The sequence below is a fragment of the Ahaetulla prasina genome, chromosome 2 (assembly GCF_028640845.1).
Source record: "Ahaetulla prasina isolate Xishuangbanna chromosome 2, ASM2864084v1, whole genome shotgun sequence".
Lineage (NCBI taxonomy): Eukaryota > Metazoa > Chordata > Lepidosauria > Squamata > Colubridae > Ahaetulla > Ahaetulla prasina.
Window position 1 is genome coordinate 29,717,637 of NC_080540.1, and position 17,763 is coordinate 29,735,399.

The 17,763-nt window shown below is 45.9% G+C and overlaps 1 protein-coding gene across 1 annotated transcript in view; it reads left to right on the forward strand.

Annotated features, from left to right (window-relative positions):
- Nucleotides 1-17,763, forward strand: part of LOC131189856 (class I histocompatibility antigen, F10 alpha chain-like) — a 29,739-nt gene that overhangs the window by 4,350 nt on the left and 7,626 nt on the right. Inside the window, exons 2-5 of the mRNA XM_058166405.1 lie at nt 7,259-7,534; nt 10,629-10,904; nt 13,011-13,292; nt 15,945-16,031. Coding sequence (XP_058022388.1) covers nt 7,259-7,534; nt 10,629-10,904; nt 13,011-13,292; nt 15,945-16,031 — 921 coding nt within the window. The remainder of the gene's footprint in view (nt 1-7,258; nt 7,535-10,628; nt 10,905-13,010; nt 13,293-15,944; nt 16,032-17,763) is intronic.

Consider the following 17,763-nt stretch of genomic DNA (forward strand, 5'->3'; position numbering starts at 1 on the left):
AGTCCAAATTGAGGTTAATCAGTGTGCAATCCAGGCTTTTTCCTTTAAAAAAAAATATATACACAATGAGCCCTGGGACTTCTACTCATGAGACCACCAGTGCAACATATCTTGCTTTACTGGGCAACTGGGCAGCATCATTTGTGAGTCATAGTCAGGGCTTGGGTTTTGGATATCACTTTTTCTGCTATCTCTTCAAGAGAGGAATTGCCTGAGGGGGATGCCCCTCCCCCATGGAATTAGCAGGGAGATCTGACTCCTTGGGCTTTTAGTGCTACAGAGCAAAAATCAACCTAGGAGAAGCCTTGTGTGGAGGTAAGTGAAGGGAATAGACTAATTCTGAATGGTGTGTCTCTCTGTGTGTGCCTGTGTATGCAGCTACCTTTACAATTCAGGCAATACAAACAATACAAACATGCTGGACAAATTTCCCTACCATTAGACAGAAATCTCAGGTGTTCACATCTTGTGATAGCCACTTTCAAATACAATCCTTACATGAATACTTTAGACTGATTACAATATAAAGGAGACAAGACAGAAAGACCTTACAATGAATTTTCCACCCTCCCGCCATAGTCTTTTCAGCTGTCTTCTGGGAATTGAAAAGAGTCTTTTAGTCTTTACTTGTACAACTCAGGGTCCTTTCTTTCATATCTTTTGGGTGGCATGCTTGTTGGCCAGTCAGGTTTGGAAAGGTCTGCTCCAATCTGATTGCTGTGATGACTTTCAGTGGGGGCTGGATTCAAACTCAGTTCCTGGCTCCAACAAATGGAAGGTCTCCTCTGGGGGCAGCATCTGGAACCATGTGCTCTGCTTCCAGTTGCAGAGTCATCTTTTCAGGGCTGAAAGACATTAGAACAGGATCTCCTCCCCACTTTTGTGGGTAATCTTCTCAGGAAAGGCATTGTAACAGGATTAAAAGGGGGGGGGTAGATATCTTGCAGGCAGAGTTTGAAAAGAAACAACACATCAATATTGCAGTTACTAAAAGATAATGCAGTTTCAACAAAATGCAGTTTCAACAACTGTTGAGAAAGAAAAAACTGGATTCACATGCTTCAGGAGGATGAACAGGTAAAATCATTTAAATACACAGTAAATGCAAGACTGAATTTTTTTTTCTCTTGTAAGTGAACTTAAAACGTTTCCTCATAAACTTATCTTGTAAGTGAACTTAAAATGTTTCCTTATAAACTTGAGTTGTTACTTTAAGATAAAGAGGAGGAGAAAAAAGCAGAAATGAAAAGTTCTGTACCCTATTCCCGGTGGCCACACGAAAACAGGGTAAAGGCTTTCTTTCCTTTTTCTCTCTCTCTCTTTTCCCCATTTTCATTGTTTCAACCTTTTGTTTTTGTTTTTCCCTAACAATTTAAAATTCTTGTCTCTAGAGATCAGATACATTTTACAGTTACAATTACTTCAAGGGCCCACAAAGACAGACATACACACATAAAAAACAAGGACAAAGAGAAAAACAAAACTCTGAGATTTACACACACACTGATCATTCCCGCCATAAATCTCAGTTAAATTAGGAAAGGCACAAATCTTAACAGACAGACCACGTGGTTCAATAGAAGACAGAGAAAAAGACAGACAAACAAACAAAACAAAAACCCAAACATTCCTATTTATATATTTCCCTTTTCTTTTAAGTACCTTTATTTAGCCAAATTTGTTTCCTATTCTCATCTCTTAGCAAAGTCCATTTTTCACATAGTTTCCTCAACTTCTTTTTTCGCATACCAGGCAAAACTGGCAGCCTACGGGCACTCCAGGCCCCAAGCAGGTCTTCCAGGGGATTTCCCGCCACCCTCGAGCTACTGCTTCCCATGTTTCCCTCTCTGATGTGAGGTTTTATTTTTCACTTTGGCTTAGCCGGGTGGACCCTCCTACAGTTTTCAGAAAAAAAAGTTCTGGGAAGGACTTTGACTCCCTTCTGTCGAAGTATGGGCACCTTCCTGTTAAGGGAGCTTCCGTTTTGGATCAAAAAAGGTGATCCCAGAGGACCTACTGCCCCTCCAGTAGGTATGACCACCTCCTCAACACTGCTTCCTGCTTCCTTTTCCGCATACCAGGCAAAGCTGGCAGCCTCCGGGCATCCAGGGCCCCAAGCAGATCTCCTGCTTCCTTTTTTTCCCCTTTTTTCCTTTTTTACTCCCTTAATTGCTTCATTAACACTTACTTTCCTCTCGCTCGGCTTCCGTTCCCAATAAACACAAAGTTCCACGTTTGGCTTCCCCCCCTTGCTTTCTCTATCCTACCGGTCACGGCTCGGTGGAGCTAGCAGTAGGCAGAGGTGCGGCTAGAGGTTGCTCAAAGAGGTGGAATCAGACTGTTTCCTCAGGTGGAATCCCACACACACACTTCCTCCTTCCCTTACAGAAGGTCCTGTGCTCTGGCAAAACCCCCATGCTCTCCAGACTTTTGGTCTTTCTGCGGTTAGGAAATGCACAGAGGATGCAAGATCCAGCTGTGATTGGGAGCAGGGCTCTCTCATTCACACACATGCAGGCATACACATATTTCCCATGCTTTTCCATGCTTTAAAATTAAAATTTAGAGGTACTCACCTTCTTTCCAAGCAGTCTTTGAGCTCAACACTCAAAACCCCTTTAAAACCTAGTTCCAAATGGCCAAGGTCCAGGAAAACTTACCCACAGACTCAATGGGTCTGTTGCTAGCAAGGGAGGCTTACCTGGGCCAGGTCCATTGGTTAGGTTAGCTTGGAGTCCCATCTGGGGTGCCAATTGTTGGAAGAAATATCCATCTGGGTTCAGTTCCAAGTGGGGACAAAGACACTGGAAACATGGAGGCTGCTTGGAAAGATGGTTTAATGGTGGTCAGGATCACATGGCTTGAGATCCTGAACAGAAAAGGGCTGAGATCCTGTGTGCTCCCTGGTTTTATGCTTTTTCTGAGCTTTGAACTTTCTGGGGCACAGGAAGAGTATCCTGATTGGTTGTCAGACTCCCAGGGGGTGGGAGTCTTAGCTAATGTTGTAGGTTGTCTCTCAAGCTTGCTTGAGCCTTGCCATGTGGTAAGATTCTGTTGCTAGATGGGTAGGGGCTAATCCTATCTTTGTCATGTAGACAATGGACTGGCTCAAGTCTTAATGGCCCATTGACAAAGGTGGGGAGAATGAGTGAGCTTAGCTGAGGCTTTTAATGGCCCATTGACAAAGGTGGGGGGGGGAGTCAGGAAGCTGCTGTCTTTAAAACATGTTTCTCCATTTCTCATCCAGGGAAATATATTTTGCTTTTTTAAATATTTTCTAAATATTTCATTCTTCTAGGAGGGGGGTGGGTGCTAAATTCCTACAACTGGATCAGCAGCTCCTTGGGCAGTTGGAGCTTCCTGAGTTGGCACAGAAAGTATCTTATTTGAAGATAGCAAAGCTCTGGGTTAGATACCAGAAAATCTATTCCTTTCCTTCTGTAAGCCTCATTGTTTTAAGTGCTGAGAAAATCATGATTATAATGGACAGAAATTAGGTTTCTAACACAATGATGTTCTATGCAAGCTGTGTGTAAAACTATAAGAAGAAGGAAAAAGTTTTTTTCACATGCACCTGCGTTTCTGTTTACAAGACTGTTTAAAGTGAGAGAGATGAGGTTGCCCAGTTTTGCTTTGGTCAAAAATAAAACTGGTTATCAATTGCCTCGTGTTCAGTTTCATTGGCTTTATCGGTTTCTGAGCCGCACGAAAACCTTAACACTTGCATAAGCAGCAAACATTTCTAACCAATTGGAAAATAAAAGAAGACCAGTTGCCATGACTCCACTTCCCAACAACTCTACCTGGATAACTGAGGATCTTCACGAACATTATTCTGAAACGATTGTAACAGAACAACAGTTGGAAAGGACCTTGGAGGTCTTCTAGTCCAGCCTCCTGCTCAGGCAGGAGATCTCATACCATTTCAGACAATTCCTGTCCAATCTCTTCTTAAAAATGCCTCAATGATGAAGCACCCAGAATTTCTGGAGGCAAGCTGCTAATTGTTCTGACAGTCAGGAAATTTCTCCTCAGTTCTAGGTTGCTTCTCTCCTTAATTAGTTTCCCTCCATTGCTGCTTCTTCTACCCTCAGGTCCTGCTGGGGGACCAAACTAATTAATTGATTGATTTTGCATGATCAGATTTGTTGTTGACTCTTAGCAACATCATCTCCATGACAACCAAAACTGACTCTCAGCATGTCAGCCTCTAGCCTTGAGATAGCCAATCGGCCTGCCAATCAGAACTAGGAAAAGGGCACTGCTGAATTTTTAAGGTTTGCCAAAGTTGGCTTAGTCTTTCTTCAGGATCAAATATCCATTTCAAGCCAAGCTCAACTCCTCATGACCTTATGGACTTAACCATGGGGGCAAAAAAACCAACAACACCATATTGTGATCTGCTGCTTTTAAAGTGAGGTTGTGTACGTTCATTTCAGAGTATTTTCATGGAGTTATTGATTTGATTTATTGCCTTTTTTGGTTGCCTTTTAAATTCTTTTAACAATAAGCAATCGTAACTTCTTGGTCCCTCAGGGGAAAAATTCATAGCTGGATAAAGGTAGTCCTTGACATAGCAAGCTTCACTTAGTGACCATTCAATTTTACAGTGACTTATGGCCATTTTTCACACTTAACCAGCATTGGTCGCTTGATCCAAATTCAGAGGCTGGTTGCAATGTCCTAATAATAATAATAATAATAATATTTTAATTTGTATACCGCCCTTCTCCCGAAGGACTCAGGGCGGTGAACAGGCAGATAAAATATAAATACACACAGTAATTAAAAACATCCCTTAAAAAACTAATTCAAATGCCCAAAAATGTTAAAAAACGTACTCCCCCGTAAAATAACAAAATTTTAAAAACCCATCCAATAAAAATAAAAATCAGGCTAGTCCAGCCATACGAAATAAATAAGTTTTAAGTTCACGGCGAAAGGTCCTAAGGTCATGTGAGCATTAAAGTAGTTATTCTAAGTTATGATGATCTAGGAAAAAGTGACTTAAGATCTTTACTCACACGTATGACTGCTACTCCACTCCCGAAGTCACATGATTACACCTTGAGCATTTGGCAACCTGCGTTAGTTATGATCATGATTTCATACTTTTTTTTTTTTTGCTGATGCCCATTGGGGAAGCTGAGTTTGTTTAACGACCATGTTATTCACTTAAGAACCTTGTGATTTGCTTAATGGATTCTGTAAAAATTTTCATAAAATTGAGCCGGACTAAAACAACTTAACAATGGAAAAATCTGGTCCCAATTGTCTTTGTAAGTTGAGGACTACCTGTATTTATTTGGAAATGTGTAACTTGGGTGGAGTGGAGGCCTCTGTCAGACCTGCCCTGAGTTTTGTCTCTTGATAAGGACCATTTGTAGTGAAAGGTATACTTTTACTAAAATATAGCAGGGGTGTCAAACTTGATTTCACTGAGAGCCGCATCAGGAGAGCTGGGTGGGCATGGAGGTGGTGAGCGTGGCCAGTTTGATATCCCTCATGTCGGGGGGGGGGCACCTATTGTGGCCCGGGCAGGGCTAGAGGGATCCATTGTCTCCAGCAGAGGAAGGTGAGACCAGGGACAATGCCAAACCCTTGTCTTCCAGATCAGGGGTCTCCAACCTTGGTGACTTTAAGATTTATGGACTTCAACTCCCAGAATTCCTTTCAACGCCCTTCCATTCTGGGAGTTGAAATCCACAAGTCTTAAAGTCGCCAAGGTTGGAGACCCCTGTTCTAGAGAAGCCTTGCCATCTACTGGTGGACAAGAAAGGACTTTTCTTCCTTCCTTCCTTCCTTCCTTCCTTCCTTCCTTCCTTCCTTCCTTCCTTTTCTTCTTTTATCCTTCCCTCTTCATTCTCCTTTCTTCTTCCTTCCCCCCTTTCCTTCTTTTTCCTTCCGTCCTTCCCATCTTTCCTTTTTCTTTGTCTTTCCTCTTTCCCTTTCTCCTTTTCTGTCCCTTCTTGGATGCTTAAATGCAAAAGTGGAAACATTTCTCCTTTTCATTTGTTTTGCTTTTAGTGTGTTTTGCTAGCCCTTTGCACACTCACGCCACGCCACGCCCCCCCGCTCCATTTTTGCCAGCAGAGACACCGTGAACTGGTCCTTTGCCGTTTCCATGGCTGCCCTGCAGGCCAGATTTAAGCACCCTGCGGGCCAGATCCGGTGCACGGGCCTTGTATTTGACACCCCTGCAATATAGCAAAGCCAGAACTGAAGATCGTATGCCAAAATTTCCTGGTTAACTTTCCCCAACCAGTTCTTCTCCATCCCTGGCCCCTGCTTGTCCAATTATATTTGAGTAAATTGTTTTTGCAACAGTCTTGCATTCTTCTCCCAGGGTAACGACCTTGAAGGCTGCAGGTGTCTCTGAGAGGCCTGCTTCTTCCCGATTCCCTCCCTCCAGAGTTCACAACAGGCTGACAGCCACAGAATGTGAAGCTCAAGGGTATCGTGGCAGATCTTGACAGTCCCTTATTGCACCTCATAATGCAACTCCTCTGGAGCAGGGGTGAAATGCTCCCGGTTCGGACCGGATCGCCCAATCCAGTAGCGATGGTGGCGGGTGATTTGGAGAACAGATAACAAAAATCCCTGACCCCCCCCCCAATGCCCAGCTGAGCCGTGTGATCATCAGAGGTTGTTTTTTTTAACTTTTAAAAGCATTTTTTCTTCAGCCGAAAAAATGCTTTTAAAAGTTAAAAAAAAAAACCTCTGATGATCGTGCGGCTCAGCTGAGTGCCGAAAAACAGGGGGGAGGGGGGAGTCCATTTATCCCTAAAGCCTGCTGGGAGGATAAATGGACTCCCCCCCCATTTTTTGGTTTGGCTAGCAGGCTTCAGGTGGGCTGCGAGGAAAATGGGGTGTGTGGTAGGGGTTCGTTTTTGAGAGAGAGAGAAAGAAAGGAGGGAGGCAGGGAAGGAAGGAAAGAAGGAGGAGAGGAAGGAGGGAGTACAAACCTGGCACTAGACACACCTTCAGAGGATAATCCAGGGCTGGAAGGGACCTGGAGGTCATCTAGTCCAAACCTGCTCCAGCAGGATATTGTTAGTGAGTTTCTGTCTTTTGATCCCCCAGTCACATGGTTACATAGCCACGCCCACCCAGTCATGTGACACCCCCCAACCACCAAGCCACGCCCACAGAACTGGAAGCAAAAAAAATTAGATTTCACCCCTGCTCTGGAGTCTCAGTCTGCAACCCCTTTCCAACCGCCCCCCCTTAACTCCACCTGGCTCTCGTTTCTCTCTAGGCTCCTCCCCTCGCATCATCCGTGTGGGTTACTCTTCTGCGACTGAGGATTGCCCGAGACTGCCACGCTTCTCCGCCGAGGGTTACGTGGACGATCAGCTCATCACTCGCTACGAAAGCCACACCCAGAAGATGCATCCTCGGGTCGACTGGATAAATACGTTGGAGAAGGACGATCCCAAATTCTACAACAGGTACACCTGGATTTTGCAAAAAGACCAGGGCGACTTTCAGGAGGATGTGAGGATGCTCCAGAAACGCTATAACCAAAGTGGAGGTGAGTGAGCAGCGAGAGGGGAAGTGGATGATATCCTGCAAAAGAAAGGCGATGGAGGGGAAAACTCCATTTTCCTTACGGATCTTCCTGCCTTCCTCATGAATTGGCTCGATTGCTTCGGCAACCACAATAAGCCCACCCTTCCTCTCTCCCCCCCCACCCCCGTTGCCCCTTGCCTCCTTCTCTCTCCATTGCATTGTAAGAAATAATTCCCTTTTCACCTGCCTTGTGTGGCTGTAAGACAAGCATCCTCAAACTACAACCTGTGGGACGGATCCTGTCAGGCTGCCTCTGATTATATCTAGGAAAGAATACACCTTGACTTCATTTGATAATAAAGAAAAGTGCTTTTACTAGGTACATCTTGATTGTAGCAGTGTAAGTTGAATCTGAGACAAAATATGGCTAACAATCTATATCCCCCCTATTTCTCCCTCCTCTTTCCCAAGAGGTCATCAGGTCTGGTCCAATGCCAGCTCTTTCCCGGGGTCCCGTGATAATCTTCTTCCACAGGTCTCTGGCTGTCAATCATATCAGGAATGCAATGTCCGTTAGAGTTCGCGCTCAAACATTCCTGTTGAATTCAAGACATTAATCTCCGCTCCCCCCTTAATTATGTCAGACTGACACTCTTAAAGGGCCCTCTCTACTTAACTTGAATCCAAGAGCTATTTACATTAGAAATAAAATCCCATGCTATCTAACAACTGAATATAAGAAGTACAAAAAGATATGAAGATTGGAGTGGAGGCTGACAGATCCGGTCCACTAAAGCCATTAATCCAACCCGCGCGGGACCATGAGGCTGCCCCGCCTACATCACCACACCCACCCGCCGGCCCGCACCCTTCGGCCAAGTGCAGGCCTTACGTTTGTGAGGGCCAGCAGAGTGCTTCTGTGGGGCGGGGGAGGCCAAAAGGGTGGTCGGAGGCCCCGGAAAGCATCCACACACCCTGTTTTCGGCTGTCAGATTGCTTCTGGGTGGGGGGGCGGGAGAGGCCAAAAATGGGCCGCACCTTTTGACAGCTGAGGAAAGAACTCAAAAGATTTGCCAGGGACTTCGGTCCACTGTCGCTTCATGTGGGGGTGGGGGGTGGGGAGGAGATTCATGTTTCCACATGAATGAAGGGAGGATCTTTGCTTGCTCGGAAGGTCAATTTTCTCTGGCGACGGTAAGGCAATTTCGGCCTTGGAATGAGAATTAATCAGGAATCAGGTGAACCTCACTCCTTTTTGTGGATCTGCAAAAGGTGGGATTCTTTGAACACCTGCCCCCCCCCCCCCCCGGTCCCATTTCCACTTCTCTTCTTGCACTGCTTCACAGCTCCTGTGGACGGGTTGACCGTTCCCCAGATAAAGCTGCCCAAAGGGTGACAAATTTGGAGCAAAAGTGTGGCTCAGGGCCGCGGTGTGACTCAGGCTGTAAGATAGCCTGTTATTAAAACACAGCAGCCTGCAATTACTGCAGGTTCTAGTCCCACCAGGCCCAAGGTTGACTCAGCCTTCCATCCTTTATAAGGTAGGTAAAATGAGGACCCAGATTGTTGGGGGCAATAAGTTGACTTTGTATATAAATATACAAATAGGATGAAGACTGTTGCCTTACACAATGTACGCCGCCCTGAGTCTTCGGAGAAGGGCGGGATATAAATGTAAATTTAAAAAAAAAAAAAGTAACAGAAAAAAAGGTTGTGCTGCGCAGAGAAAATGTCAGCGCGCAGATGCCGTTCTGTTCCGGGGGCTTCCGGTTTTTTTGCGCTTCCTGATCTCCCCGTGCGGGACAAGTAGAAATGGGGGCTCCCTGCACTTTGTTTAAAGTCAGGGTCGGGTGCCTGCGGCCCCTTTACGACCTATGGACTCCAACCCTCAGAATTCTCAGGGCTATGAAAGAATTAGGGCTGAAGCCAAAGAGGGCAGAGGGATAACAAGAAACTTTCCGTCAGAATGTTCAGGCGGGCAGGCGAGGAGTAGCGAGTAGAGGCTGGCAAGACGCCCCTCAATGTGAGTGACATCGAGTTGGCCACGCCCACCCAGTCACATGACCACCTTGTCACGCCCACCCCATCAGTCATTAGGCAGATCCTATTAGTGGTCCACGGGATTTAAAATTATGAATTTAGTGGTCCCTGAGGTCTGAAAGGTTGGAGACCCCTGGTTTAATGGACTGCTAAATTGGTAAAATAGATTGCTAAATTGGCCGTGCCCAGCCAGTCACATGACCACCTAGCCACACCCACCCAGTCACATGACCACCTAGCCGCACCTACCCAGCCAGTCTGGGCCCCCCAACAGTGTGAGGGACTGTGAATTGGCCCCCTGCTTAAAAAGTTTGAGGACCCCTGCTGTAAGAGATTGCGGAAAAATGGCTGTGTGTGTGAATTATTTGAAAGTGATTTCAGGAAAGGCAACTGTCAACTCTCAAAGCATCCCTGTTGCCATAGGCCAGGCGGGATGGGAAACCGGTGAAACGGCATGGCGGCTAAGGACAGATGCACATTCCATGCTTATCTCTCTCAAGGCTGTCTCCCAGGGTTACACACAGCAGCCAGACGGGAGACAGTGTCATCACTGGGGCGTAAATTACATCGGGTCAGAGCTGGCTTCACTTGGGAATGTGCCAACATGAAGCTCCTAATAAATAACTGGATTTCTTTTGAAGCTTGGCTCCAGGCTCACGATTTAATTAGGGCATCCATTGGAAACCCTGACAGCAACCTTCCTCCAGTGCCAGGAGATTTGGGCCTCCAAGTAATCCTGCCTTAATTAAGGAATCTTAGATACTGAAATAATAGAAGATATTTGTAGCTCGAGTTTTAGATTTTGGCAGTGGTTTGTTTTGAATCTTGGAGTCTGCAAAGGAATTTCCCAGCCTCGTTTATTGTGATTTCCTTCATTGTGAAGCTGAGAACTTTTCTTACACATCCCACATTCTGTCTTGACCTCGGCTGATCTCCCAAGAGCTCTTCCTGTAATCCCTGTTCTTCCTTACTTTCCTGTCTCAGCAGTCATAGAATCTGGAGCCCCAGCAAGGAGCGGCTTTCCCTGATCTCCCAAGGGATCTTTTCCTCCTTAACTCTGCAGATGTTTCTTTCAGGGTTTCACATTGTCCAGATGATGATCTTCTGTAAAGTAGAGGAAGACGGGAAAAGGAGCGGATACTGGCAATACGGCTACGACGGGCGGAATTTCCTCCAGTACGACATGGAGACCTCCAGCTGGTTCACAGCCGACAAGGAAGCCCTGGTAATCAAGGAGAAATGGGAGCAGGAAACCGCCATCAAGCAGCGCTTCAGGGACTACCTGGAGAACATCTGCATTGAGTGGCTGCAGAAGAACAACCACTACGGATCGAAGTCATTCTTGAGGAAAGGTAGGGAGAAATGGCCGGGGAGAAGGGAGCTGCATCTGCTACTTCGCACAAAACTTCGGTGTGGCAAGGGTTTTTCTGTGTAGCTTCAGGCCTTGCGAGGATTTATCCTCTTGATTTGCTTGCCTTGCCTTCAGACATTGTGGGCGGTTCATCACTGGAGGTTTTTAAGAAGAGACTGGAAAGTCACTGGTCTGAAATGGTATAGGACGGTCTGTCAAACACAAATCTGGCCCTTTGGGATGCTTAGATCTGGCCCACGGGGCTGCCCTGGAAACAGCGAAGGACCGGCCCGCGGTGCCTCTGCCAGTGAAAAGGAGCTTGGGAGGGCTGCATGCAGCACTCCCGAGCTTTGTTTTCGCTGGCAGAGGGTTGCAGGAGGCCGTCGCAGCCTAAAACAGCTCGGGAGCCCATTTTTGCTGGCGGAGCATTCGGGATGCCACCAGAGTCCCCGACACGAGTGATGTCGAGCTGGCCACACCTACCCCGGACCCCGAGGTCAAGCACAATCTGATGCGGCCCTCCATGAAATTGAATTTGATGCCCCTGGTATAGGATCTCCTGCTTCAGCTGGACTAGAAAACCTCCAAGGCCCCTTCCAGCTCAATTCTGATTCTGACTGGCTCTGCTCGTCAGAACGTTGCCAAAGGACTCTGGGCCACTGCAACCGTCATAAATGTGAATCCGTTGTCAAGCATCTAGATGTCAATCACGTGACGGTGGGGATGCTGCAACCGTCATAAGTGTGAAAAAGGTTCATAAATTACTTTTTCAGTGCCATTGTAACTTTGAACGGTCAGTGAATGAACGGTTGTAAGTTGAGGATTACCTGCATTTAATAAAGCACTTTTATTTTTTTTATTTTTTTTGTTTACATTTATATCCCGCCCTTCTCCGAAGACTCAGGGCGGCTTACATTGTGTAAGGCAATAGTCTCATCCAATTTGTATATTTATATACAAAGTCAACTTATTGCCCCCAACAATCTGGGTCCTCATTTTACCTACCTTATAAAGGATGGAAGGCTGAGTCAACCTTGGGCCTGGTGGGACTTGAACCTGCAGTAATTGCAGGCAGCTGTGTTTTAATAACAGGCTTCTTACAGCCTGAGCCACACCGCGGCTGTTTGTTTTTCTGGCTGAAAGAAACTGTTCAAAGCAACTAGGGTCTATTTGGTGACTCCTAGTTCTGGCTGCACGTGTGATAGCAATAGCACTTAGATTTATATGCTGCTTTACAGTTCTTTACAGCTGTCGTCTCCCCCTCCCCCTCCGACGACCGGGTCTAGGAAGTCCGTATCAAGCGTGGCCACGAAGCCTCTGCAGCTTTGCCAAATTCCTTTCAGATTTCTCAGGGCAGGCAGGAATCCAAGGTGTGACTTCAGCAAACCAAAGGAGACTTTGCTTGACTCAAGCTGGTCCTTTATATAGACTGTGGGGTGTGGCTCCATGACTCAGCATTTATCCAGGCCTGCCCCTCCCTTCCTTCTGCTGACGTCGCCTCTCAGATCTCCGGAAGCGAGGATCCTCCCACTTTGAATTCCCTTCAGCTGTCTCTACTGTCAGCATGTGAGAAAGGGAGGGGTCAGAGGGAGAAGGTCCGGGTAATTGCACCATTTGGCTGACTTCCTGCTCTGACGGCTGCATCGAAGGAACACACACTCTATGAGTAAGCTGTCTTGGGCTTATCTGTTCATTCCTGACATCCTGTCCGGGCATGGGGCCAGGGCCGGGGCTGGAGGCAGGACAGGCCGTTCATCTTCATTATCAGACTCCCAATCTGATAGCAGGCCCGGGAGGAGATGGGAGGGGCCCGGCTGAGGAGAGGAGGGAGGATGAGGCACATAACAGCCCTCTGTAAGCGGTTTACAGAGTCAGCCTCTTGCCCCCGACAGTCTGGGTCCTCATTTTACCCACCTCAGAAGGATGGAAGGCTGAGTCAACCTTGAGCTTGGTGAGATTTGAACCGCCAGATTGCAGGCATCCGGCAGGCAGCAGAAGTAGCCTGCACTACTGCACTCTAACCGCTGTGCCACCGCGGCTCATGATGCACAAGTCATGATGATTTCTGGGGAAGCTCTGTTTTGATCCTAAACCCCTTTTTTTCCAGAGCCCCCGGTGATGACGATGAGCAGCAGGACGGCGATGGAGGATGGGATGGAGACACACATATGCCAAATCCGTGGCTTCTACCCCAAGGAGATCGATGCCTCCTGGAGGAGGGATGGGGAGGTCTGGGAGGTGGGAACCTACCGTGGGTTTCTGGCCCCCAACTCAGATGGGACCTACTACTACTGGATCAGCATCCGGATCGATGCCAAAGAGAGGGGCCGCTATCGGTGCTACGTGGAGCACGACAGCCTGCAGGAGCCTCTGGAACTGGCCCTAAAGGGTGAGAAGCTGCAGGCTGGGAAAGATTGTGGGAGAGAAATTGTGCCCAGATATTACTTTATTTTACCATTGTTTCCTTTTTATGGTTTGTGGATGTTCATGGAAAAGTCCACGCAATTTGCATGGAATTATTGTGTGTCCGCTCAGATAAACCTATCTACGTATAAGCCATTGAATATTTAACCGTACCATTCCATGGGTGAGATAATGTGACTCAAATTTATTAGGATATTTGGGTTAAAAATTTGAGGTTCACCTTCTCCCTGGATGAGCTTATCTGCAAGTATACAGGTAGTCCTTGACTTACGACTGCAATTGAGCCCCACATTCCCCTGGCTGAGTGAGACTTTTCTTTGAGTATTGCCTCATTTTATGACCTCTTACTACACTTGTTCAGTGAATCACTGCAATTATTAAATTAGTAATAAAGTTGTTAAGGAATGCGGTGGCTTAGTGAGTAAGATACTGAGCTTGTCGATAGAAAAGTCAGTAGTTCAGCGGTTCGAATCTCTAGTGCTGCGTAATGGGGTGAGTTCCCGTTACTTGTCCCAGCTTCTGCCAACCTAGCAGTTCGAAAGCACATTAAAAAATGCAAGTAGAAAAAGAGAAACCACTTTTGGTGGGAAGGGAACAGTGTTCCGTGTGCCTTTGGCATTCAGTCATGCCGGCCACATGACCACGAAGACGTCTTCAGACAGCATTGGCTCTTTGGCTTTGAAACAGAGAAGAGCACCGCCCCCTAGAGTCGGGAACGACTAACACGTTTGTGCGAGGGGATCCTTTACCTTTAATACAGTTGTTATGTGACTTTGGATTCCCCATTGATCTTGCTCGTCAAAAGGTGATCACATGACCCAGCGACGGTCATAAGTATGAGTCAGTTGCCAGGCACCTGAACTTTGGGGATGCTGTATTGGCTGCAACTGTGAAAAATGGTCGTAAGTCAATTATTTCCAGTGATGTTTTAACTTTGAACAGTCACTAAGTGAACTGTTGTAAGTCGAGGACTACCTGTCTATGGGAAAATGTCTGTGGAGATTCTCAATCATCCAGGTCATGGTTGTCCCAACGTGTTTTTCAAAAGGCAACTAGACTTTCATGGGTATTTTTCCTTGAAAACATTTCGTTTCTTATCCAAGAGAAACGAAGTTCAGTTCATATGGGAAATGTGAGTTATAGGAAGTCCTTGATTTACAGGGGGATACTTGAAGTTGTGACTCTTGCAGCACTTCCAGGTCACATGATTACATCGGGGTTCTTGGGAACCTGTTCACACTTGGGTTGACAAACCCTCTGCAATCATGCAATCACAAAAAAAGTCTGCAGGGATCCATCAGGAAAGTTTATAAGCCGTTGTAGGACTCCCTCAGGTTCTTGGGAGCTGGTTGGAAAAAGTTTGCCGGGACCAGTGGTGGGATTCAGCCAGTTCGCACCTATTCGGGAGAACCGGTTGTTAACTTTCTAAGCAGTTGTTGGAAGAAATCTTATTTTGTTTTTTTCCACTTTACAGGGCTAATCCTGTAAGGAAGGCAGGAAGGAAACATTCTGGTGGTGTTTCTAGCCTAATCTTAATTGCCCTGCTTACAGAAACTGCCTCTTTGGTTAACCCCTGTAACAGCTAAGGTGAAGCACCCATCGATGTGAGTGATGTTTAATTGGCCATACCCACACGGTCACATGATCACCGAGCCACCCCTATCCAGCTGGTCATTAGGACAGAAAACCGGTTGTTAAATTATTTGAATCCCACCACTGGCCGGGACCCATTTTGGATGGGCCCATTTTCACCCAGCCTCTTTGAGAGCTAGAAGGCTGCTTCTCAGATGGCTTTTTGCCCAGCATCGAACGGAGTCCGTCTGCCAAGCAACCATGTGGTTCTCGAAGATCCTGGCTGGAGAAAACCTTTCAGTCCTTCAGATAGACTGCACTTGCTGAGCATCGGAAAGGGAAAGAGAGGCCGCCTGTTGAAGGATGGATTTTAAAATTGACTGAATTAGCAGAGGTGGCAGAATTAACTGCCTTGATTAGAGGCAATGCACTAGAGATGGCAAGGCACCCAGCAACAAAGATACGCAAGGCGGGAATACGCTAGGAAGAAGCGAATTAGAGGCAATGGACTAGATAGTTTTATAAGAGACTACCATGCTTCCCCGAAAATATGCGCTAGTCAGAAAACTTTTGGTTTTTCTGTTTTGTATTGTATTCTTGTTAATAAATGAAAATAAATATATTAAAAACAAAGATTCTGCTTGCTTTCATGCAAACACGATCTTCCCAAAGCTAGAAAGCCTTTTTCCAACACTTTACCCTTTTAGAAAGTTACCATTCAGAGTGAATAGACTGTAGAATGTGTAGAATAAAATTTTTATCTCCTATGACAGGGGTCTGCAAACTTGGCTCCTTTAAGACTTGTGGACTTCAACTCCAGCTTTGTGGACTTCAGCTTTGCTGGCTGAGGAACTCTGGGAGTTAAGTCCACAAGTCTTAAAGGAGCCAAGTTTGGAGACCCCTGTCCTATGACGTAAAGACATCTGACATTTCTTAACTTGGCAGATCTCTTATTTTTCACACTGTTTGAGATCTTTTCCCCCAATAAGCAGATATTTTGTGGTTCCCATTGAGTGATTTGCTGTTTCTCCCAATCCATTTCCAGAATCCACTTCCAACCTGTGGCTTATCATTGGTGGTGTTGCGGGTGGCATCGTAGCGTGTGGAGTTGCTGGGATCTTCATATATCTCAGTAAGTACCCTTTTCCTGGGTGATTGAGAGAAGGTGGGTGATTCCTTCCATTGGAAAGCTGGCTAGCTTGTTTGCATACTTGCTGCTTGCATGTTTGTTTCTTTATTCATTTATTACCTCCCTTTATTCTTTTCACAAATAACTCAAGACAGTAAACATATCCAATACACCTTCCTCCTATTTCCCCCCACAACAACAACCCTGTGAGGTGGGTTGGGCTGAGAGAAAGTGACTGGCCCAAGGTCACCTAGCTGACTTTCATGGCCAAGGCGGGGCTTGAACTCATATATGGTCTTCTGCTTTCTAGCCTGGTGCCTTAACCACTGGACCAAACTGGTCTTCTACTTCTTCTTCTGGGCTTCTTTCTGTCCTGTTTTCTCAGCCCTCTTTGTGGAGCATCTGAGATCTCAGCCTCTTGCTGGAATTCCAGCCTCAATTCAGTTGAGTCTGAGGTTGGGACAGTCCAGTCTTCTTCTGTGGGATCCAGGACAACTCACCGTGGCCGACTTCCCATGGGACAAGAGTTAAAGTAAAATCGAAGAAATGGAGGAATAGAATCATTCGAGAAAGGATGCCAAGGGAGGGACAAAATGAAAGGCGAATGACAATTATTTGAAGTACCGTTCTTTTCGACTATAAGACACACTTTTTGTCTCCCAAAAGGGGGTGAAAATGTCTGTGCGTCTTATAGACCGAATATTGCTGAAGCCCTGCCCACTCACTGGCCTTTTTTTTTTTTTTGTGCCTCTGAACACCCCATTTTCAGGTCCTTTTTTGGCCTTTTTCAAGCCTTTTTGGGGACCATTTTGAGGGCTTTTTTCGGCCCATTTGTAAGATTTTTTTCAGCCCATTTTGGAGGCTTTCTTCAGCCTGTTTTTGAGGGGTTTTTTGGGCCAATTTTTTTGGAAAAAAAATGACCTGAAAAAAGCCTCAAAAATGGGCCAAAAAGCCTAGAAAACAGGCAGAAAAAAGCCTCAAAAATGGGCTGAAAAAAGGCCTGAAAATGGGCTGAAAAAAGGCCTGAAAATGGGCTGAAAAAGGCCTGAAAATGGGGCATGTGGAGGCCAAAAACTTTTTTTTGTTGATTTCCTCTTCTAAATTTAGGTGTGTCTTATAGTCAGGTGTGTCTTATAGTCTGAAAAATACAGGTAATTAAATTGGATTGTTGAATTGTCCTGTGGTGAGTTGGCCATGGTGAGTTATCCTACAGCGAGTTGGCCGTGGGTGATTTGGCTGCAGCAAATTGACTTTGGCAAGATATTGTGGTCTCTTGCCACAGTCATCCCTATCTTCAATAAAGGAGACCCCAGCCTAGTTGAAAATTACAGACCAATCTCTCTATGCTGCGTCTTAATGGAATCTATCATCAACCAATCCATTACCCTCCACCTAGAAACAACCAATCTACTCTCTAATAAACAATTTGGTTTCAGAAAAAAATTATCATGTAACTTACAACTTCTCCACTGCAAAAACATATGGACTACAAATGTTGATCAAGTCAAAACAATAGATACAATCTACATAGACTTCTGCAAAGCTTTTGACTCAGTAGTACATGATAAACTTCTCCTAAAACTAAAATCCTACGGCATTTCAGGACCTCTTCACAATTGGATAACTGCTTTCCTGTCAAACAGACAACAAGTGGTCAAAATTGGCAGTGCTCTATCAAATCCTGTTCCTGTCAAAAGTGGCGTTCCCCAAGGCAGCGTTCTTGGACCAACGCTCT